Source organism: Cupressus sempervirens, chromosome 1 (genome assembly GCF_028749045.1).
Source record: "Cupressus sempervirens isolate cs-2001-9-10 chromosome 1, ASM2874904v1, whole genome shotgun sequence".
In the NCBI taxonomy this organism is placed as follows: domain Eukaryota; kingdom Viridiplantae; phylum Streptophyta; class Pinopsida; order Cupressales; family Cupressaceae; genus Cupressus; species Cupressus sempervirens.
The window spans coordinates 513,208,950-513,233,939 of record NC_143118.1 but is presented as its reverse complement, the minus strand read 5'-3'; the positions used below and the strand labels follow the sequence as shown (position 1 = coordinate 513,233,939).

The following is a 24,990-nucleotide window of genomic DNA, read 5'->3' as shown; positions in this document are numbered from 1 at the left end:
TTAATCCAAGATTGTCATGCACATTATTTTTCCCTCCATCATTTAACTCCTTATGCTTATATTCCTTGGAGCCCATGGGTTCTTGAACTACGTAGATATCTTTGCCATGCTCGGTGCGAGAAATCGGTCACATCCATGGGCAATGAGGTTGATATTTATAAGAAGGGACATCAGTTTTACTTTCACATCCTTGATATTTCAAGCCACAATAGATCAGGCATTCTGACAAACAACTTGCACACATTCTCCATGTTGGCCCGAGTACGTGCTAATGAAGCATGAAGCAGAAGCATCTTTATGTCAAATAAACCATTCCATGTTTGTGGGTTTAAAACCGTGATCATCCCGCTGTGGGCCAATAGATTTGGAAATTTTGTTGAGCACGACCCCACTGTTTCATAAGACATCGGTATGGTAGGTTTGGAGCATCGGCTTCTATAAAATTAACTAGAGTTCATGGGTTTAATGAGGAATTAACTATGAATTCTGGATTGTGAAGAGGAGAGTAGGCTTTTGAAATTTCCATCTAGAATCTTGACTTTTAAACCTCAAATCATTTGAACTTTATGATGCTAGAACTGCAAATTGGTTGGACTAATGTAACTTCAAATCATTGAACATCAACTGTTGGACCAATGAACCTGTGTTTTGAACACGAATCTGCATTTGAGTTGATGAACCATACCTTTGAAATTGATGAGTTTGAACTTTGAATTGGGTTGAACCTCTAGAAAATATTTTGAAACAAACTGACATGGACTATTTTGAACCAATATGAACCATATTGGACCCATTTATATCTGCATGTAGTTGCTAGTACCATCTTAAGCACATGTGCACTTGCACAACGCTGTCGAACCATATGAACTACTTCGAACCAATTGAACTTAGTTCAATGAGGATCAAGACCCAAGAAGAACTGAGATAAAAGATCCAAGAGTTGAGATGGGGAACATCCACATTTTAAATTTTTTAATCGGGGTACATATGAGGGCCAACACTTTGATAACGCTTGTACATTAGTTTATCTCTTGTTTTAAGTTCACATGAATCTTATGTGATTTTTGGTTAAAGCGCACTCAAAAATCTCAAATTTACATCATACAAGGGATCTACCCCTCTCATTGCAAAGGAAGATTTTATCTTGCAAATAATCTATCCAACTATGGTAACAATTTGGTGAGTCCCATTATCTTTGAAGTGACAAATCTGTTTACCAACCAAAGGTATTTCATGAATTAAGCCGACCTCTAACTGTCATATTTAACTACTGGGATCAAGGATCAACCGGCGAGAACCTGGCACCAACGCGTTTAAATTTGGACCTAGCTTGGTGGATCAATGGACTGAAAACACCATTGACTGCCAAAACAGGGCCAACAACCAAGAATCAAGTGCATACAGTTCAAGACAGCAGCTCAGATCACCATGTGAACATATGACATCAGATTTCCAGTGTATGAATCAAAAATAGGCTTGGATAAGAGCTAGGATAGGACCCACTAAGGGAAGGGCACAAAGTTAGTATAGATTGTACAAGTTTACAATTAATGATGCTAAAGTATAAGGCTACTCCTAATTTTATAGAGTGGAATTCATGTAAAGTACCTACAACCATAAATAGGAGTTAGTAGCTCCATTATTTGATTTAATGTGAATATTTCTAGAAGCTCAATGATGGAGAACTTGATCAAGGAAAAGAATGGCAGGCATTTGGTTGAATATTTTGGTATTGATAAAAGTTTAAAACAGTAGTATTGGCAAACAAATACTATTTTTTACCTGAATTATACAAGAATATGAGAAAAAAAGTTCAAGGTTGAAGAATTTGTCTAGTTGTAAAGGGAAATTATCAAAGTCCCTTATTGTGCTAGTTGTTTCTAGTTATGAAAAACCTTAGCAAGACAAAGTATGGATTTTATATTGGGATAATCTAGAACATAGAGAGGGCATGATTCTATATTTATTGTGGCGGATAAAATTTCTAAAATGGTGTGTTTCATCACATGTAAAAAAATCAATGATTTGGTAGCTAATTTATTTGTCTAAAAGATTGTAAGGTTGAATTGTTCTAACAAAAACATAGGGTTTGTGGAATATATCATATTTTTGACATATATTATCGGAGAAGATGAAAACAAACTTCAAGTCTAGTTCAGGACATCACCCACAAATAGATGGGTAAAGAATATCAGTGAACAGAAAGCTCAGGAAATTTATTGAGATGCCTACTAAAAAAGACAGGAACTTGGGATATTGTGCTAGCACAAGCAAAATTTACTTTTGATTATTTAATAAATAAGAGTCCCAAAAAACATCATTTGAGGTTGCTAATGGAAACAGCCAAAGGAATGTGTTAGAGTTGAAGGATGTCATAAATGAAGACAAGAGAAGTGTGGAAACAAAAGAGTTCGCAAAACATATGAAAGTAAATGCAAAATTTACTATCATAACATGTAACAAGTTGATGATGAAAAGTTTAATGCTTGCCAAATAGTCAAGGAATTGATTCAAGAAATGCATATGAAGTGGAGTTAGTAGAGAATTTTAGCATATCATCAATCTTCGATAGTGCATATTTTTTACTAGTAGCATCAAGGAGAATTAGGAGAAGGTAGCACAAAAGCAGAAAGGAGGAATCACATGCCACAAGAACAAAAAGGTGGAAATTAAAGACAATTTGGGCAATGGGATTGGAGTAAGTACTAGAAAAAACAATATCAGGAGTAACTCATGAATCTGGAAAGAATGCCTAAGGAATGTCATCATGGAGTTCAAAAACTAAGGTGTCCATTTTGGTTCCCCTCTAACCTCAGAAAATAAAGGTCTCCCATTTTAAAGGATCTTAAGTGTTTGATGCAAGAGGAACTAGTTTTTAAGAGACATCTTCGCCAGCCAAAAATATTTTGCTTTCACTTAAAAGTTTTTCAATATTATTTTATTCTTCAATCAATCATCAAATCCTACTACGTTGTACTAGCCCCTCTAAAATAGAAAAAAATTAATGAGAAACCAAATAATAATATCTTATAAGGTAATATAATACAATTTCTTATTAAGATTAATATAATAAGACATTATATTATTATTGATACGCAAATGCTAATTAATGTCAGTGTGGAGATATTAAGAAATATCAACTATTACTATTAATTATTGGTAATCACAAGCAGCCAAATAAATAGACACAACATGAATTAAATAACAGCAATTTAAAAGATGGTATTTAGTGAAGAATGCAGTATAAGGAGATAATTGGTATGATAACTCAATTAGCATCAGTCTGAAGATTATGATTCACTTACCAAAAAGATATAATGTACAGATGTGGTTATGGGAAGACATAAGTCATGTCTTTTTATATACAACCCATACATTAAGTAATACAGGACATATATAGATTGAATTCAGCCATTTACGGGATCATGGAAAGGAAAAGAAAACAGACATATGTAACAAGAATTGACATATAGCAGACCATATTTATATTATGCAACCACTGCTATGAGGATTATAATCATACACAATATTCAGCAAAGGAATACATATCAATTGTGCTAATTTAAAGAGAATTCATATTATAATATATGGTGTATGACTGCATAGTGATATGTTGTAACTTATATATGAATCAAATGCTGAATGCTGACAATATTATATCAGAATACTATTAATGGTTAATACATACATACATGTAGAGCATGAGCTCACAATGCAGTGGTTGCTGCGAGCCCTTGAGATAGGGAGTTTCAATGTTTGAATCACAGGAATTGTATTCAAGCTAGATGATGTATGTTGGGCACGGTAGTCGGAAGGAATCGTCATTCAGCATAAGTACATGGTTTGAATCTAACGGGAATTGCACGTGGAAATAACTAGAGTAAGTGGTGATGAGAGTCGGAAGGAGTCATCATTCAGCATAGCAGTCGTGGGAGTCAGAAGGAATCGCTGACAAGGTACTGCATTGTGGCATATAGTTGCCGATGGAGATGAAGATAATGGTGTTAATGTTGATCCAGCTGTCAAACCCTCGTTGGGCTAGGAGTGCTTGTGGACCTTGTGCCAAATCCACGTTGGGTGTGTCTCTTGCGCCCCTTGGGCTCGATGTCTCTGCTAGGCTTATGTACTCCTGGGTCTCAGGTGTTGATTTCAGGGGATGAGGCCCCCGGAGTTTGCGGCATCAGTGGTTCACAACTCCAGTCAAAAGCGATTACCAACCATACATACTATGTATGCAAGTATGTATCAAATATAATAGTAACACACATACATACATAGAAGTATGTATGTATCAAATATAATAATTCCATTTGCTACGAAGTCCACGGTATGGTGGAAGTGACACCGTATGGGTGTAACTACCGTACGGTGGTGAAGAGTTACCGTACAGTGGAGGTGAAGCCACTGTACAGTGAACCAATGGCAATTTTTCATGTACGATGGATGGTGGGTAAGATATGACGCGTACAGTGGAGTTCATGTGTGAGGGTCTCTACAGCCAGTACGGTACCATTGTTTTGCCTGTAACTATCGTTTTGCCTATAATTGTTTCAGTACCGAATTCAAAAAAGAATTGCAGTATGTTCTAATGGCTGCAAGAATTTGTTAGAAGTAGTGTGTATGAAAACCAAGTTGGTTGTGAGGGCAATATGAACCTGTGAAAAATCGGAGTTTTGATGTAACTTGTTACTGTAATACAAAGTTGCATGGGTTTTTGTGGTGGTGGGTTTTTTCCCGAAAGGGTTTCCCACATTAAACTTTGTTTTCTCTATGTCTTGCGTCTAATATGTTTGATAATTTATTTGCTTGCTCATATGACTCTATTTTAAATTTGTTGTTGCTTATTTCCCTGTACTTTGGCATTCGGAAAGCGTTTCTACACCATTGCTTTCCTAACAAGTGGTATCAGAGCCTAGCCAGTAATGCTATCCTTGTTGGGTAGGGTTTGGTTTTTTGTGCCAATTTGGTTTCAGTGGGAGTTTGCAATTGTTTGTCTGTAAATTGAAATAGCGAGTACATCAGGACGAGTGGACATTGAAAAGTTCAATGGCACCAACTTTGAGTTGTGGAAACTTGAAGTAGAAGATCCACTAGTTGATCGAGATTTGTGGACTGTCTTGTCTAGCATTAAGCCTTCAGGCATGAAACAGGAAGATTGGGAACTAATGGATCGGAAGGCCAGAGGATTAATAAGACTGAGTCTTGCAGACTCAGTTTTATTGAATGGCCATGAAGAGAAAACCGTGCATTCCTTGTGGAAGAAATTGGGAGACATTTATCAAGGAAAATCCTTGGTAAACAAGATTTTTCTAAGGAAGAGATTGTACTCCTTGAAGATGGATGGAGGAACGACTATTGCAAATCACTTAAACTCATTTAATATGGTGATTGCACAATTAACATCTGTTGGTGTGTCTATTGATGAAGAAGATCGGTGCATGCTACTGTTATGCTCATTGCCTAATTCGTGGGATCATTTGGCAACGGCTATCGGAAGTATGGCTACCAAGTTGAAAATGGACGGAGTAATTGTTGCACTTCTATCGGAGGAGATGCAAAAGAAGTCCTCTAAGACAACTAAAAAAGCTCTAGGTGTACGAGGCAGATCTAAGGACAAAAGTACAGAGGACACAAAGTCAAAAGTCTGAGGAGCGATCTACCACTCCTAGAAAGAAGTCCAAGGTGAAGTGTTGGAATTGTGGGTAGAAAGGTTATCCGAAGTGTTAGAACAACGTATGGTTGGTGGATTCAAGAACATCACTCCACTCAACGTCTCACAAAGAGTGGTTCTCAAAATATGAACCGTACAAATGTGGAAAGGTGTTATTGGCAAGTGATTCCACACTGGAAATCATTGGAAGAGGACAAGTCAGAATCCAGTTCCCCAACAGCAAGGTAAAGCGGATTGACAGAGTACTTTGCATACCCAGTTTGGCTTGAAACCTACTTTCAGTCAGTAAGTTGAATGATGTCGGAGTCCAGGTAACATTTGTCCATGGTGGTTGCAAGATGACTAAGGGATCTATTGTCTTAGCTAAGGGTGAACACATTGGAACACTGTATAAGTTAGATGCCAAACCTGTATGTTGTAATAGTGTCTCTGTAAAGTTGATAAGTATAATGTGACAACCGGTGGTACAAACACTATGGAAGTTAAACTTCCTGCTAAGAAAACAATGCTCTTGTATTATAGGCTTGGCCATATTGATGAGAAAGGTTTAAAAACCTTGAAGAATAAAAACTTGGTTGAGGGGTTCGTTGATTGTAACCTTGAATTTGATTTCTGCGAACATTGCATCTATGGAAAGAAAAACTGTGTTCAATTTTATTCCGCTTCTCAAAAATCTTCTAGTGTGTTCGATTATATTCACTCTAAGGTATTCGGTCCTATGGATGTTCCTTCTCTATCTAATTCAAGATATTATGTATCATTTATTGATGATTATTCGAGAAGAACATTCATTTATTTTGAGAAGAACAAATCAGAAGTGTTAAGTCGTTTTAAGGAATTTAAAAACCTTGTTGAAAACCAAACTAGGAGAAAGATTAGATGTTTAAGGACGAATAATGGTGGTGAGTTTCACAATGCAGATTTTGACAAATTCTGTGTAGATCATGCAATCAAGAGGCATAAGATGACACCTTATACTCCGCAACAAAATAGAGTAGTGGAAAGGATGAATCAGTCGTTGATGGAAAGAGCAAGAAGCATGTTGGGTGGTGATGGTTTGGAACAGAAGTTTTGGGCCGAAGCAGTGGCAACAGTGTGTTACTTGTTGAACCATTCTCCTACGGCAGCGCTAATTGACAAGACACCTATGGAAGCATGGTTTAGTAAGAAGCCCTCATTATGATATTTACGTGTCTTCGGTTGTGAAGCGTACACTCATGTACCTGAAGTAAGTAGGTCAAAGTTGGATAACAAAGCAATGAAGTGTATCTTCATCAGGTACGGTATTGGTGTGAAGGGATACAAATTGTGGAACCCTCTCACTAAAAAGGTGTTGTACAACAGGAATGTTATCTTTCGTGAGATGAAGCCTATCTCACTAGAACAGCCAGCGAAGACTGAGAAGAGAAAGCAAGCAGTTCAAATCCCTTTAGCTTCCAGACAAGAGGTATTTCAAACTCCAAATGAAGGTTAGAATGAGAATCCAGAATTACCTGAATGAGGATGAGGAGAGCTCGAGCAATCATACAAGTGAAGAACATGTTCCTGAACCTCATGTTGAACCACACGAAGTTTCACCACAAGAAGTGAGGAGATCTACTTGGGAGAGGCAACAACCTGATAGGTACGGTTATTCACCAAAGAGGTTTATTTATTCTATATTGAATGTTAATTGTGCTTATGATTTGCTTATGGATGTTGATGAGCCTAGGACTGTCAAAGAAGAAATTAATATGCCAAGTTCAAATTATTGGTTGTCAGCCATGAAGGATGAAATGAAATCTTTGGAGAATATCGAAAGCTGGGATCTAGTACCTTTGCTTAACGGTAGAAAGCCCGTGGGATGTAAATGGGTGTTTAAGAAGTACGGTCCAGACGGAAGGATTGAAAAGTGCAAGGCAAGATTGGCTACGAAGGGGTATTCTCAAAAAGAAGGGATTGATTATGGAGAAATATTTTCTCCTATAGCTAAGCTAACATCTATCAGATTTTTGTTGTCACTTATAATAGCGCATGACTTTGAAGTGGATGTGACAACGACATTTCTTCATGGTGATCTTGAAGAAGAGATATACATGTCCCAACCGGAGTACTTTGCAAAAAAAGGTAAAGAGCATTTGTTATGTAAACTAAAAAAGTCTCTGTATGGTTTGAAACAGTCACCCAGAATGTGGTACCAAAAGTATGATACATATGGTTTGTCTTTGGGTTTTAGGAGATCTAAATCGGATCACTACGTGTATTATAAAGTTGAAGGTGATTGGATACTTATTATTGCTCTATATGTAGAGGATATGTTGTTTATAGGCAATAGTAAGGAAATGATTTAAGAATTAAAATCTCAACTGTCCCTGAAGTTTGAAATGAAAGATTTAGGATCAGTAAAATTTATTTTGGGGATGGAAATCAAAAGGGACAAGGCTTGCAGAAAGCTTTGGCTTAGCCAGAAAAAATATATTACCAATTTTCTGGAGCAGTTTAATATGATTGATTGCAAGCAACAGGTAGTTCCAATGTTACATGGAACAAAGTGATCGGTCAATAACAGTCCAAAATCTCCTAATGAGATTGAAGACATGAAGCAGGCACCTTATGCAAGTGTTGTTGGAAGCCTCATGTATGCAATGGTCAGTACCAGACCAGACATTGCGCAAGCAGTGGGAGTATTGAATCGGTTTATGGCAAATCCGGGCAAGTCACATTGGGATGCTGTGAAAAGAGATCTACGATATTTGAAGGGTATGTCACAAAATGCGATATGTTATCAAGGTAACTCAGTGGGATCTAATAGATCAATAAGCATTCAAGGTTATATTGACGTGGATTGGGTTGGGGACATTGACAGGAGAGGATCCACCAGTGGATATGTATTTATGGCGAATGGTGGTGTTATTAGTTGGATGAGCAAACGACAAAGTGTAACTGCGTTGTCGACAACTAAGGCAGAGTATATGGCATCTACTCGTGCGTCTCAAGAAGCAGTTTAGCTTAAGCGTTTGTGTTCTAATGTTGGCTATGATGCAATGAAAATTACAATTTTTTTTGACAGTCAGAGTGCAATATGTTTGGCGAAAAATCCTACTTTCCATGCCAGGACAAAACACATTGATGTACAATATCATTTTGTTTGTGACATGATTGAAGATGGAAAGGTAAATCTAGAAAAGGTTAACACTCAAGAGAATGTTGCAAATGCATTAACAAAGCCAGTGAACACAACCAAGTTCAAATGGTGCACAAGCTCTATGGGGCTTAAAGCCCTTCACTCTTGTTAGCCATCTTGTGTGACTTCGTACTTCATCAAGTGGGAGATTGTTGGACTGACGAAGTCCACCGTATGGTGGAGGTGACACCATACGGGTGTGACTATCGTACGGTGGTGAAGAGTTACCATACGATGGAGGTGAAGCCACTGTACGATGAACCAATGCCAATTTTTTGTGTATGGTGGATGGTGGGTGAGATATGAGGCGTACAATGGAGTTCATGTGTGAAGGTCTCTACAGCCAGTACAGTAAAGTTGTTTTGCTTGTAACCGTCATTTTGCTTGTAACCATTTTTGTACCGAATTCCAAAACAAATTGCTGTATGTTTTAATGGTTGCAAGAATTCGTTAGAGTAGTGTGTATGAAAGCCAAGTTGATTGTGAGGGCAATCTGAGCCTGTGAAAAATCAGAGTTTTGTATGTAACTTGTTCCTGTAATACAAAGTTGCTTGGCCTTGTGTGGTGGTGGGTTTTTTCCCTGAAGGAAATATAACAGTAAGATTATAAATATACAAACATATATAGTAATATTATATAATAGTAAAATCAGAACTATACGTACATTTAGGCAATATATATATATATATATTCAGATCTGTTCTTACTTAATACCTAAAGAAGACCCATTACTATTACAATCTGAGAAGGGAAGGTTGTGATGTTTCCAAGGAGGGGCTTGCATAAATCCAAGCAAATGGATCTTATCCCAAGAGAGAGTAGGGGTCAGCATTCCATAAGCCTTCGTGATATAGACTTGGACCTATACAGTTTGAGGGAGTCATTTGCTGCTTTCTAGGAAAATTGGATAGCACTAACCCCCTTCTCTCTTTGAGCTGGAATAGTTAGTAATAAGGTAAGAATGGATGATAATAATTTGCACAGAAAACTTAAATCTAATAAGATAAATGACTAATTCTATCATTGGACGTTACAATCCAAATCCAACAGAGAAATTTAGGATAAAATAAGGTCCCAACAGGGGGCATTACACACATTTTGCACATTCTGTCTTGTAGTTAGGAACATGTGATCAGCAAAGTACCAACAACATTCCATCCAAATCTTATGAGATTATATTCACCGCGAAAGACCTAATTCACTTCTAGACTCATTACCAAGTATAAAAAAATCAAATCCAAATTTACTAATCATGATTTACAAAGTCTTACCCAAGTCTACAGCAATATAGGAACATGTTTCCAAATTTATTATACCCAATAGAGCTTAATAGTATGAACTGATTCAAGATTCATTGATACATCATTACAGCATTCATTCTACAAGATTCATCTACAAGTTACATCTTGCATTGCTTCGAACCTCCTTGTGGTTGATTGAGAATCATTCCTTGAGTAGAAACTGCTATTTAAATATCTCTCTTGATTATTTAAAGGTATACTTCAAGAAATCTAGGTTTTGGATTACATTTTACATTGCAATATCATTAGAAATTTGAAATTTTCCCATATGTAATTAAACATCTATACCCTTGCATGTTGGAAGCCCATAATGGTTGATTGTAATTCACTTAGGACTTTAAATCTTAGTTACCCTAGTATGCCCCTAGCACCTCTAGACCATGCCTGGGTACGAGCTGGTACCTGTTCCTAGTCCATTTCGCCTACTGGTCTAGGCAAGGTTCAAAAATCAAGGACCCAATTTGAACTTGCTGGCTGTTGTCGTCGATAAATTTGTGTATCAGCCGACGGGTCCCTTCGGGAAGGTTCTACAAGCAAGAGGAAGTGGAAAAAACAATTGGAACAATCTATAGCTGGGGAAGGTAAGATAATGGCGACTACAAGTAACCAGAGTGAGGGCACCAGCAAGCAAAAACGAAAGGCTCAAGCACTTACAACCACTAAGATCACACCACAGACTATAGCATTTGAAGGGTTGAGTGGAATAGACTATAGAAAGTGGTGGCAAGAAACCCCTGACAACCATGCAGTAAAAGCCAGCATCAAAAGGGCACAGGTGGAATGGGCAATTCGGATGCCTGTTTTTTGCATTTGGGATTACGAGGGTTTCTTGCGCACCATGATCGAGACTTATGGCAGAGGCTCTCGGAAGACCACATTTCAGTACTTGGACAAAGACGTAATCGTTTCATTCAAGGCAGTAGATTTCACGCAAGTGTTCGGCATACCAAGGCTGCAGGGCAAGAAGGTTCAGCCTGAGCAAATTTCTAAGGAGGTAAAACTGTTTGATTAGGCTGGTATGCCGAGACATGACTGAAGCGGAGCAGGAAGCATTGGCTAAGACATCAAAAGGAAGGGATTTGAAGAAAACAGACATCCAGGAGGGACCTTGGCGATGCCTGATGGACTTAGTCAAGAGCAGGCTTATGGGATCATCTAGGGCATCCGATATCTCCTTTTCGCAGGTATCTTTGATGAATGGTATAATGAACAGGAAAGTGTATGATTGGGCATCTGTGTTGGCGGAACGTATGCACGAATTTATGACCCTCTAGCATAAGACATTTTATATGCCACATTATGCCATAGGATTGTTCCTTGATGCTACAGCGCGGATGATTCCAGAGGATGCGTTGGAGGCAAAACCTAGGCCATTAGCTCCTGGAGAACCCCCTATCATGCAGTGGAGACACTTAGACTCAGCCATTGTGCAGAAGGGTCCTACAGGACAAAAGAGACCGCGGATGGATATAGGAGGTGATACGGACAGTGTGCAACAGGAAACATCTTCTGAGGAAAACCGTGTGGGGGACGAAGAAGGGGAAGAAGATGACAAGGAGGTTCAGATTGTCATAGCCAACCCCTTGCTATTTCCCCGCACTACACTATCTGCCACTCCCTATTTAGTCCCAACAGGTCTGCACATGGCTCACATACCAAGGTTTGGACAAACACGACAGCCAATAGTGATGACTGCAGCACCCCAGCAGGCAGTTACAGTAGCAGCACGGGGTGAGGCCCCCTCTAGTTCAACTAGGAGTTGGATTTGTCGTAGGGTTTGCATGAGTGGCAGCACCTATCAGCCAAGAGCATATGCCAACTCCTGCCGATGCACTTCCTGTAGCAGAATCTGGGGCACAGCCAACAGGAGGAGTTGTCGAAGCACAGCCAGCAGTAGGAGTTGTTGAGGCATAGCCAGTAGCAACAGTTGAGGCACCTACAGTAGGAAGCATACCAGAAGGTGGAGAGGAGACTGCCATGGAGGTACCTGACCTTCCCATACCGAAGATAGCAGAGTTAGAGTACGCCTGGTGTGCACTTGGATGTCATAGGGTCTGATGCAGTGGTTACAGTGGATGTCGCACTTTTAGCATCACCGGAGTAGGATAGGGAGAGTAGAGCTCGAAGGGTGAGTACTTTTCTGAGTACACGGTTCCATCGTACTCCGGCTCGTCAGATGGACTATGTGCAGACTCCTATGCGAGATGATATTCCGGAGGTGGACACTCAGCAGGCGCAGGTAGCAGAGCCAGTTCAGGGCATTGGACCTTCGCATAGTGGGTGTGCAACAGGAACACCCACTAGCATGAGAGATAGGAATGAAAGAGGCATTTCTTGCTGATTTCGCAGCTCTAGCATCTTGGGCTCGCCAGGTGTTGGATTCGACGGAGACTCGAGCATTGGACTCAGTCATGAAGGAGTTGGAGGGAGTCATCTCATTTATGCGATTGGGTTGCCCAACTGCCTTCATGGTCTGTTTTGAGGAGTAGGGATGGCCGAATGTGGAGACTGATGAGATGCGTCAGGACTAGGCCACCACAGCAAATTTTGGTGTGGAAAGCTGCGTGGAGGTTCTAATTCATGAGATAGTGAAGTTACACAAGGAGGCATACTAAACTCTTCAGAGGAGTCAGGCGGATCAGGTAGCAGCTAAGAGAGCTCGGGAGGAGTTAGCTATCAAGTTAGCTTCAGAGAGGGCAGCCTGGGAATCCGAGAGGGAAGCCCTGTTAGTCTGACAGAGTCAATTGGTAGCAGAGAAGGAGAAAGAGCTGGGAGAAGTTGGAGAGATGATGCAATCAGCTCTAGAGCTTCAGATGGAAGCGGAGGCCGAGTTGAAGGTTAGGAAAGAACAAGTCTACAAGCTGTGGGCAGACCTGAACAAGTTGAGAGCGCGGACCACTATGCCAGGGACCCATCCTGCTGTTTAGTATTTACGTATTGATGTACTTGGGTAATTTGTTATTTTGAGTTTTGTTGTATTGTCATCCAAAGACGACTGTTCTTTTTTGGCGGGATGATGTCATCGGTAAATTTGTGTATCAGCCGACGGGTCCCTTTGGGAAGGTTCTTTTTATGTAGCCGACGGGCCCTTCGGTAATTGTCATGTAGTCGACGGACCCATTCGAGAAGGTTCTTCGAAAAGTATTTATACACCCTCTTGGGTCATTGTAAATCATCATAAGCATAATGTAATGTCTTTGGCATATGCGAATAATACAAGGAGTTCTGTTGTTCTTATCTATTGTCTGTGTGCATTAATTCATTTACCCGTATGGTAAACAGCTGTCAGTTGGAACCAGGGTGAACCATGCCCAAACATGATACTATGAGACATTCTAATTTTAACCCGTGCTTCTAGGCTTCATGAATTTGTGTGTGTGTGTGTGTGTGTGTGTAAAAAAATTTACAATTTTTGCATGTTTTTGTACGAATGAATCCAACCCCTTTCCAAAATTTTGTTGTGCCAACAAACCGGTTCTTCAAACTCAAACTTTGAATCGAACTCTAACCATTAACTTAGCTTTAAATCAGTAAAGGATCATGTTATTCTTTAGATTCATTCTGTGTTTATTCTTTAGGGTACATGGTTAGACAATCCTTCATTGGACCCTCCAACCATGGTTGCATCAAAACTTAAAGAATCATCTCTGCAATAATCACAAAACAATGCCATTTTCTTAATACCAAGAAGCCAACCTCCAAATATCCAACCCTATCAATATCCTTGTGAACAAGAGAATGAAATTGCAAAGATACTTGATAGGCTAATGTGGGCATGTGCAATTAGACCCCATTAGATATTCTCATTTGTCCAGAATGGTGATGCGTCATAAAAAAGATGGTGGATGGCAATGTACTTTGATTTTTTTTAATTTTCAAAGTTGACTATCAAAGATGAGTCTCCTATACTTATCACAGATGATTTGTTGGATGGGCTCTTATTTTTACTATACTAGACCTTTGCTCTAAACATCATAAAATCCAAAAACTCAAGAAGGAAATATTCCTAAAACAGCTTTTTGGACAAACAATTAGTATGAGTTCTTGGAGATGCCATTTTCCTTGACAGATGCTACCTCTACCTTTCTATATCTAAAGAATAAGGTATTCAAAGACTACTGCAAATTCATCTATATTATTTGATGGAAATCCCACTTGTAGTTAAAGTTATCATCTAAAGCATGTGTATGTTGCCCTCAAGATTTAAAAGAAATATTAACTTTTTGCCACGCACTTTAAGTGTTTTCAAGGTGCAACAAGTGGATTATCTAGGAAATATTATTTCACAAAAGAGATAAAGCAAGTGAATCCAAAGAAGAGTGAAGCAATGGAAGAGTGGCACAAAGCCAAACTTATCAAGAGACTAAAAGGTTTCTTATGCTTGACTAGGCACCATCAACAATTTGTTCAAAGCTATGGTCAAATTACAAGATCTCTGGTGGCATTGCTGAATAAGAATTCTTTTAGGTGGAAGTCAAAGCAAAAATGGTTGTTCATGCCCTCAAAGCAGCTACGTCTTCTGCCTTGGTTTTGAGAATTCTTAATTTGTCCTAGAGCACGATGCCTCAAGGACGAGTATACGTGTTGTTGTGTAAAAGAGGGCTATTAACTTGCCTTAACAAGAAGTAGCTAAAAAGGAAAAATTTAGCTAAATCCATAAAGAGAGAGAGAGACAGAGACAGAGACAAAGACAGAGATAGAGACAGAGATTCTACATGATATTCCACAATGGCATCCTTACATAATGGGCTGCACCAAATTACAAATAATCATCAAAGCCTAAAATATCTTTTTTGCAATAAACATTGTCCACTCTTGAAAAACAAAAATGAGTGACTAATATACTGGTTTATGCTTATGATGTTAATTATAAATAAGTTATAAATAGATAAAAGAAATGTGGTACCTAATGCACTTTCATGCAAGTATAAAGAGGAAGTTTTGTGGTTTGCTATCCTAGTAGACGAGAAGCTAATATCAAGATTTAGAATATTATCCAATAGTTCGAACAAGATTCTTAGTTAGTGTCAAGGTCTATATGGTCAGGATGAGTGTTGAAATGTCATGCCTACATTAACTATGTCACACTTACTAACTCAAGCCTCAAATGCTCACGGAATTTTATTCATTCCCAATATAAAGTCCCTCTAGGGTCTTGTAGACACGAGTGCTTCAAGTAGAAGTTCTTTTTGAGATATAATTATGCAGGATATCAAAGCATGTGTGGCCAAGTATAATGTGCATTAATGCAAAGAAATAGAAGACGATCAAATTACTAAGATTTCTACAGCTCTTGGACTGCTATGAATTTCATTGTTGGACTTCCTTCTATAGGTAAAAAAAAGTCATTCTAGTAGTTTCTGATCCTCTCAGTAAGCTCATTTCTATGCCATACCCCACCCTTACACAGCAGCAATCATTGCAACACTTCTTGGACACTATCTTCAAGCTTCATAAGTTCATTGTATGCCCCACTCCATTATCAATGATCAGAATCTTGCCTTCACAAACAAATTCAACCAAAAATTATTCAAGTTGCAAGGCACTCATTTAAACATGAGTTCAGCCTATCATCCTCAAATTGGTGGACAAAGACAGAAGTTGTAAATAAAATCTCAGAAACCAATCTTTCATGTTTTATGTCAAAGAAACAAGGGGAATGAACCAATCAATCACCACTAGAAAATGGTGATACAACCATTTGTCATAATGTGTCCAAGATGATCCTACATAAGGCTCTCTACGCTGTGTTGGTTCCCAAAACCACAGATTGGAATCCTATGAGTCTTGCCAACTCGATGCTGGGATATCCAGCCAGTTATGGCCAACTTGACAAGACCGATCAATTTGATTCAAGTCTTCTGCACTTCTGGCCTTGCAAGGCCAAGGTGGGTATACCTAATCCTGAACAAATCACTTGAGTCCAAAATAATTATATCAGATCAATTTGAATATGAATGCAATGAAAGTTTCCCAAATGGCCAAGATTATAGAAAACTTTTGAACTTGCAAATAATGAATTTAGAATAATAAATGACTATATGAATGTTTTAAAATAAGAATAATTATGGATTAATGCAACAAATGAATATACTAATTCTTCAAAGAAAAGATGTGAAACAATTGCCAATGTATGGATTATGAATCATGAATAACATAAAGACCAGTGCCAAAATTTAAAGGGCAAACGGAGTCAATATTATAAGTTATTACGTACAACTCTATATAAATTCTATGCACTTTAATCATAAACAATTTAGTAATCAAGACGTGATGGATCAAATATATAGACGTAATTTTAAACTAGTCTAGAATGTGCTTTATCTCCCATGGTTAGGAGACAAACCAAACATAGATTCGGAAACAATTAAATATTTCACAATATCTGCAATAATCAAGTTTAAAATGCTATAATTGACCCTATCCACTTATTTGTCATATAAACTATTTATAGAATTTTAAAATTATTATAAAGGACACAACTTAATAATATTTCAATTATAAAAATTAAAATAAATAATTATGCTTACTGATTATGCCGGAAATTAAATTGCAATAAAGACACTCCTTACGGATGATCCATCTACTATAAATTTATCCCAGAATCGCATAAAATTTTATCCCGTAATCCAAATCTACGAGTTGTGTTCAATCATTTAATTTTCACCAACAGAAGAACATAACATATCAAATGTGTATGTATAGTTTTTGTATGTAGAGAAATTTTTAGGAAGTGTATATATTGTGTGAAACTGTATATTTTTGTTTTTTACATCTCATATTTATAGAAGATGGAGAGGTATGTCCTCAACCATCACACCTCTTCTAAATACCTAATCCCAATTTAATAACTATAACCGCACAAGTTATTTAAATTTTTTAATTGTTTTAAAATAATAACTCTGCAGGATTACGCAAGGAGCTAGTTTAGTATATCGGGTGACCGAAACTATTCCAAAACTGCTGCCTCCAGACAATACTCTGAATTCATTTCTTCATACTAAATTCAGAAATTCAATATTAACATCCAGTAGGACCATATAATGCCACTCTCGGCTGTATTGCAGGGAATCACATCCCTTCTTCATCCTTCGAATGTGCAGACACCATGTCCAGTTGTGGTATGCGATATTTGCTCTTCATTGAGCCTTCAATATTATATTCACCTGAATACTTCGATAACATGGCAAGTTGGATTCTTGAACTTTGAAGACTTCAAGCACGAGCAGTTCCCATTAATACTTAATGTCCCGATGGCATCTTTAGACTTTGCATCATTCTTGTCTTCCTTTGTCTCCAACACACATAGACATCAAGAAGAGACATATTACATTTGGTTCCAATGTCTTCACCCAGCAATACAAACTTCTGTCCAGGTGTATTGATCAGACATCTGCCGTTTGCGATCTTCTATTGGCATTGGCTGCCTTCGATATCATTTATGGAATGTATTCAACTCTTCTTACGTTGGATGCTGGATAGAAATAACCTCATCTGCAATGGCACTTGGCCTCGTGGCTCCCACCAATCCGCACGATGATGTATTCTCCTCCGCATACTGCATACCACTTTCGATAATCTTCTTGATTGTAACTTTATCCATATCAGAAGTTTGCTCTTGTAACACTGGACATGGCATCATCTCAACAAGCCCATATACAGAGAAAACAATGAATATCCGTTACTGCCCAGATGTTTGCATTAGTGATGGTAGCAAGCCTTTCACCATAGACGTTTATATCAATATATGTTCTTGCATTTTCATAGTTCTATACACAATTTTCAATTGACACTTGAGGGATAGTATTACTTGATGCAAATCCACTCCAGTTTCATTACTCCCAATTTAAGACCCGCCACGACACTGCTGTATTATTTATCAAAAACCATCTAATTCCCCAAACATGTTTTTCAATCACTGGATGAGATGTGAGACACTTTTAAGAGCTCTAGATGTCTCCAATCAGGCTGGAGCTATTTCACTTGCAGGTCCCCAACATTCACAATATCTTTTCCAAATATGCTACAACAAACTGAATCTGCTATTCTGCGTACTGCAATTGGAAAAAATGCACTTCTACAATGAATTATGTTAGAATTCTTTCCTTCTAATGCCATCTGATGTCTACCAGATGAGCTGGGGCAAATACTGATGCAATTCTTTACTGTTTGAAACTGGAATGAGTGTTGGTCCTATCTTATTTTCTTATCCCGAAACTCTTTCAATTTCAATGCTACAAATGCTCTCCAAGCTTCAGATACTTCAAATGATATCAATGACAATACTTCATCACTATTCTCTCACATGACTTCACAAATGGAGACCCAAAAATTTTGCAAAAATTTAGGCTCCATCACGCTCAACACCACCTTCTTTGGCTACTTGAGTTATAGGTTCTTCATGGGTCCAAGTCGTTGATAGCTTCCTTTCCCACCAAGAAAAAGTTCTCTATATCTTGTAGCATGTGCATAACCCTAGTTACTAGCAAGTGGATCAGCATACTTTCAAGTGTACCTTAAGGCTTAAGAGTTGGTGATTGGGTCTTTCTGCAGCTTTACAAATAGTTCTCCTTGTCTAACAAGGCGAGTCATAAGTTGGGTCCCAAATTTTATGGCCATTATCAAGTCGCTCAGTAAATAGGAGATGCAGCATATAAGTCCCCACTTTCCACCTCTTCAAAGATCCACGTAAATTTGCACGTCACTTGCCTCAAGAGAATTATTGGGCAAAGCTATAGAAGTACTAACAAATCTTGCCAAATTGGATGAAGAAGGATCCATAATTTTTGGAGCCAGAAGTATTCTTAGACAAGCATACGAAGTAACTTTGCTAATATGCTATTGAAGAGATTTTAGTTTACTGAAAAGGCATACACAGCCTCAAGAATCAAATGGGAGCCTACCAGCATTCTATCCAAGTATCCTTATTTCAATCTTTATGCACAAAAGCTTTTAATAAGGGAAACCAACGTTAGGATCTCCATGTGGTATGTATTCTGTATTAGTTAGTAATAGCTTTGATGCATATGCTTTGTAACTCAGCCAATATGCTAAGCTAGAGTAAATATAGCAATCCCACATACACAAGATGGTAGTAATTGCCTTTAGCTAAACTCCATATATTGTAATGACTTAGCAATGGGAAAGCATCTTGAATATTGTAACTGGAGTTTGTGCTCTGTTGGGAGGCTTACCCCCTCAGAGTGGTACCATAAACATAATACAGTAGCATTCTCTTGCTCTTATTTTCTGTGTATATCTGTTATTGTTATTATTTTCTTTGCAGATCACTTTTGAAGTGACCTTGAGCCTAAATGTCAAGTGAAAACTTGAGCCTAAATGTCAAGTGACAATCCACGCCAAAATTTGCAAAAATGAATTTGAAGTGACCTCAAAAGTCACTCTAAGATTGGCAAGAGAAAGATGCATGTTTGGAGATCACAATAGAAGGCTTTCAGAATAGCTTCCTTCTTCAACCCAGAGCACTTCAAGAAAGCTGAGGCAATGGCACTCCTTTAAGGACTCAAACTTTCCATTGGCCTAAGCATCCAAGCACTAGTTGTTGAAGGGAACCCTATACTGATAATTGATGCAAGAGGATGGGGATCAACCCCCAACTAGAACATTAATAATATCCTTGCAGATGCAAAAGCTATAGTTCCAAGCACTGCAGAGATAAAATTCCAGCAATGAATTAGCCAGGCAGATAGACCTGTGGAGCTGTTGGCACATGTAATAACGAACACACGTGTAGCCTCAGCTGTACTTTAGTAATGGAGGAGCCTGATCTGCTCCTAATCAAGGAGCAAAAGTCAAATTGTTTCAAATAGAAATGAGAATTATTAATATTTTGCATCTACTGACAGCTCTTTGGCAATATAATCAGTACATCAGAAGCCATACAAATCTATTGAATGGCTAAGGCAGATTGTATCGTCCATGTGTAAGCTCAGCTGTAAATCAGTCATGGCAAAGGGGCCTGATCTGCGCATCCTCCTGATGAAGGAGCAAAATTTCAAGTTTTTTTAATACAGAAATGAGAATTGTTAAAATATTTTGCATCTACTGACAGCTCTTTGGCAATATAATCGGTACAACACCAGAAGCCATACAAATCTATAGAATGGCTAAGGCAGATTGTATCATCCTTCTTAGATGGCAATTAAACTATTATACCATATCGCCACATCTCATTATCAATTTAGTAGATGCCCTTTTATTAATACCATATCCTATCAAAGATGCAGTTTGACTGTAGACTGACTTGTACAGAGGCTATCTCTTATGATATGTATGAAAAAGCTTTGGTACCTTGTAAAAGTGATCATAGTTGTAAAGAGAAGTGAGATGATTTGAGTAACACAGGAGCTAGGAAAATGCTCATGCTCCAGATTTAAAACCAAACTTGGCGTAAAGGTCATAAATGAAGCCATGCATTCTTGGTCAGAGTATACATCAAGGGCGACGGAATGTCCTTCATGATACATTAAACCTTCAGGGTAAGCACTAAACTAGGACTCAAACAGATGTTGCAGCACTATGACAGGAAATTAAGAACATTCTTGATGGATTGGAAGCTATATTATCCAATATGTTAACTTGCTCATGGTCCATAGAAAAGGGTTGAAGATTGTCAAACTCTGTACAATGCCCATACGCAAACAAATGTACATCATGTCCCAATTGCCTCCCCGTCTTGCAATTTTGGAGGCTGGTGTAAGGCTTGGTTTAATCCCTAGTCAGATTTTTAAAAATGTAGCTTAAATGGCAGGAAGGTGTCCAGGTTCCTTAAACAGAGTAAATGAGCAATGGGATGGACAAAAATAGGGCTGCAATATCTGGGAAACTGAAGCTAAAAGATTTATGGATTTGGAATGAACTGCCTTCAGTCTGCCATGTCATCTGTGCTTGAAGCCTATGTTGCCTTGGGGACATCTTCTTACTCTCCTGTCATTGGTTTGTTTTTATTTATTGGCAGCTCTTACAGTAGTTGATGTTGCTATCACAGTTTGCAAACGCTGCCAGTATTCTCTAATTTTTTTTGCTGGGCAAATTTTTACAAGTTTAACTTTCACATTTTAATAGACGTGAGGAAAACTTGGGTAAAATTGCCAACATGGATAAAATAATGGTTACTATGCATTTTTCACAAGGAGTATTTGTTATAAAATCATGCATTTTCTCTTTTGAGATGTCAATTTTTAATTTAATATGCTGCTTTCTTTTCTTACACTAGAACTATAAGCTATACCCCACTAGTAATTGAATTTTACCAAAAAGAAATTTTAATTTTAATTTTTAGAACTTTCTAAGTTGCCAAGTCTTTGCTGAGTTTTTGTCAACTATTTGCCGAGTCTTTGCTTGAGTTAAAAAAATCAGCTTGCCGAGTACTCTCCAAGTCCAAGTCTGCAAACAATGGTTGCTATTGTCAAATCATGTACCCAGACAAAATTGGGATATAGTTAAGTGTGGAACATGCTCCAGGATCCCCTGCTTTTCTTTGAGGACTTTGATCATCTGGCTAAGGTAACAATTCTGCGGGTTGTTACCCTGGCTCTTTTAAGGCTTTGAAAGGTGTAAGCGCTCCAGGTTTTGTTAAAAGCTTTCATGATCATTTTAGTCAAATTATAACCTCATTTTTTCTGCTATACTGGAGGCTTTGCATCAGCAGTTTCTAAAATCATTGCTTTTGAACAGACAATTACAATATAGCAGTTGGGCATGTTAGCTGTAAATTTGTTAGTGACTTTCCTCAATTTGGAGAAGGTGTCCCTCGTCATTCCTTTTCTTTTCAATACTGCATGTATTTTTTAGGGGAATTTTGCTTTAGTTATGGCACATTTGCCCCAGTGAAATTTTGTTCCGAAGCTTGGGATCTTCGAGGTGTTACGGTTGTTTAGTGTAAGGTTGTCAGAGAGTTGTGAAGGATCAATTGTCAGTTGGAGGGCTAAGTCCATTTCGTTCAGAATCTCTGACTGTTGTACTGACATTTGATGATCCCTGACTTCCACGTTAGCTGCTGAAAATTCTTGTATCATGAAGGTGTAATCCTCCCTCTTGATTGCGCAGATGAAGTGCTGTAAAGACTTATGGTTCAACTGAGCATCCTCTCAATCTTGTTCGCAGATAGCAGTTGTGGAGTGTAATCTAGAAATGAAGCATTTTGAAGGCCTGGTAGATAATTCTTGGTTATCTATTTTCTGTTTTGGTCCCTGGCAGTGTTGGAAATTTGCAAATTGCTTCTTGTCAATGTGAATCTGTATCCATCAGGTGAAAGGCTGTAATTCTTTTTGTTTTTGAGACGAGGGACCGTGATTAACCAATCCAGAAAAATATGATATATACAGGGAGGAAAAATCTGCAGCAAGTGAGATGCTTCTGGTAAAAATGTTAGTTTATTTTGCATTACTTTTTTAAGCACACTATCGATTCATTGTCAAAGATGAAAAAGAAATATATGGATCTTTGCTTCGACAGTAGCGCTTGGAGAGAATTATGTGATGCATTGAGTTTTACAAAACAAAACAAAATAGAATAACATAATTGAGAATAATGAAATGCAGGTACTTACACGTCGAGATTGTCAAGAATGACTCCATCCTTGACAAGTTCGATAAAGTAAGGGTGAGGAGGAATTTCACTCCAGGGAGGTATTGCATAAGGCTGAGCTGAGGAGCTAGTTCTCTCCTCGACTGTTGCAGGAGTAGAGGGAGGACCTATTGGCGCCTTCATCGTTCCTTCCTCGAGTGATACAGGAGCAGAGGGAGGACCCATTGGCGCCTTCATCGTTGCTTCCTCGAGTGTTACAGGAGCAGAGGGAGGACCCATTGGTGACTTCATCGTTTGTTCCTCCGTTGCAGGAGCAGAGGGAGGACCCATTGATGCCTTCATCGTTTCTTCCTGGAGTGTTGCAGGAGCAGAGGGAGGAACCATTGGCGCCTTCATCGTTTCTTCCTCGGGTCTTGCAGGAGTAGAGGGAGGACCCATTGGCACCTTCATCGTTTCTTCCACGACGGTTAGCCCTTGACGATGGTAAGGGTCGTAGCAGAAGCCTTTCCGGTTCTAACCAACAGTTGTTTCTTTTTTGGTTAACCGCCCCTTTCCGCAGAAAATATAAGCATTCCCAGCTAGATTTCGAATTTCCCGATTCCCCACATAGGGGAATTTGTTTAAAGACCCTTGGGAGATAGTTGTATATTGATTGTCGGTTCACTATGCGTTGAAGTTTATTATAATGGAAAAAGAAAAATAGAGATATATAGATGGAAATGGAAGGTTAAAAAATAAAAATATTTATAAAATGGAAGTTAACAAAAGATGCAATAGAGATTTATAGATAGAAAACAAGGGGCGCAAGCATCAAAGTTCCTGTCTTATATGGTGACAGTTGGCATGAGGAGCTTGAAACAAGTTTTTGTTCTTGGTCGTTATTGTAGATTATAATTTAGTAATAAAAAAATATTAGAATTAAAATTGAATGATCTTTTTATATAATATAAATCTTAATAAGAAATAAATAAATTTTAATAATTAATTTGTGGAGGGGCTAAAATGGTTAATAAATTAGTACTAGTTTTTCAACTAAATGGTTGAAAAATAATAAATAATTAAATTAATAAGATTTTCACAACTTATTAAGTGTATATCAAGTTTGTGAAACTTGATTACAAGATAAGTGTAAAAAAAATATGCACACAATTAAATTTCAAAAATCTAATTTGTACAAATAATAAGTAGTGAAGGAATATTTTATTTTAACTAAGAGAGGAAAAACAGTGTATTGCAGTGAACGAGTTACCTATAATAAATACTTAGATAAACAAGTTATCTATAATAAATACTCAGGTAAACAAGTTATCTATAATAAATACTCTGAAAAATCTTAAGAAGCAGAAGTAAAGCAGGATGACATCTAGAGTATTCCATTAAGGTCAAAAAGATAATGTCATTCTCAACTTTCTAGTAAATAATATGAAAACATTAGGTCATATACATTGTTTTGGCCTTATTAAAACCATTCCTTTTCTTAATCGTTTATTGAACTATAGTTTGTTTAGAGAATTAAGCCTTTTAACACATTATATTATTTTCTATTGCATATCAAAATTGGATATTAAAATGGTCTAGAGGTCACAGTAGTATAATGATAAATGCCATATTGTAACAAACAATTTCTTTTCCAGATTTCAATTAAATATTTGACAAAAAGAATTTCCATGGAAGCTACAGTGATAGTAGACTAAGTAGTCACTCTCCCCTTCGGATCACATTTTGCTGCAGATTTTTTATTTAACAAACTTCGATTTGAAACTGGTCATTTCCAAATTCCAATAAACAAATAATTCTACACAATAAATCATGTGTTGCCTATGTAGGAACTGTGATTTCATCAAATCTTAAAGAAATTATAGTATAAAAGACCAAATACTTCAAATTCTGAGCACAAATCCTACGATCAAAAGTACAAAGAATGTGATCTAAGAAGCTACTATAAGAATCAAGCAACAAAAGAATAGTAAAGAAACAATACCTTGAATGTAACAATCTGTGGTAGTATTAACCTCATTCTTGCAGACACAAACAAATGAATTATAAGGACTAGTATCACTACTCTTCTCACATTTGGCACAAGCAGAGGGGAAATTATTAGTATTGAGGTTATAATTGCACTTAAGCCTAATTCCATATTCAAAATTGTAAATAATGTTATAAGATTTGCACCCTATCTTGACAAGGTTAATCTCATTAGCAGATCTAAGATTACAAACATGTAAACACGATAGGAAGTAATAGGGTAAAACGAAGAGATTTTGAGGCCCTAGACACCAGGGAAAGTGTAAAGATTCACCTGCAAA

At 37.7% G+C, this 24,990-nt stretch overlaps 1 protein-coding gene across 1 annotated transcript in view; it reads right to left on the bottom strand.

Annotated features, from left to right (window-relative positions):
• The window catches only part of LOC149578487 (SMAD/FHA domain-containing protein), a 173,972-nt gene extending 150,680 nt beyond the window's left edge, over positions 1-23,292 (bottom strand). Inside the window, exon 1 of the mRNA XM_089829395.1 lies at positions 22,707-23,292. Within this exon, the coding sequence (XP_089685521.1) occupies positions 22,707-23,134 (428 nt within the window). The 5' untranslated portion in view covers positions 23,135-23,292. The remainder of the gene's footprint in view (positions 1-22,706) is intronic.
• Between the last annotated feature and the right edge of the window lie 1,698 nt (positions 23,293-24,990).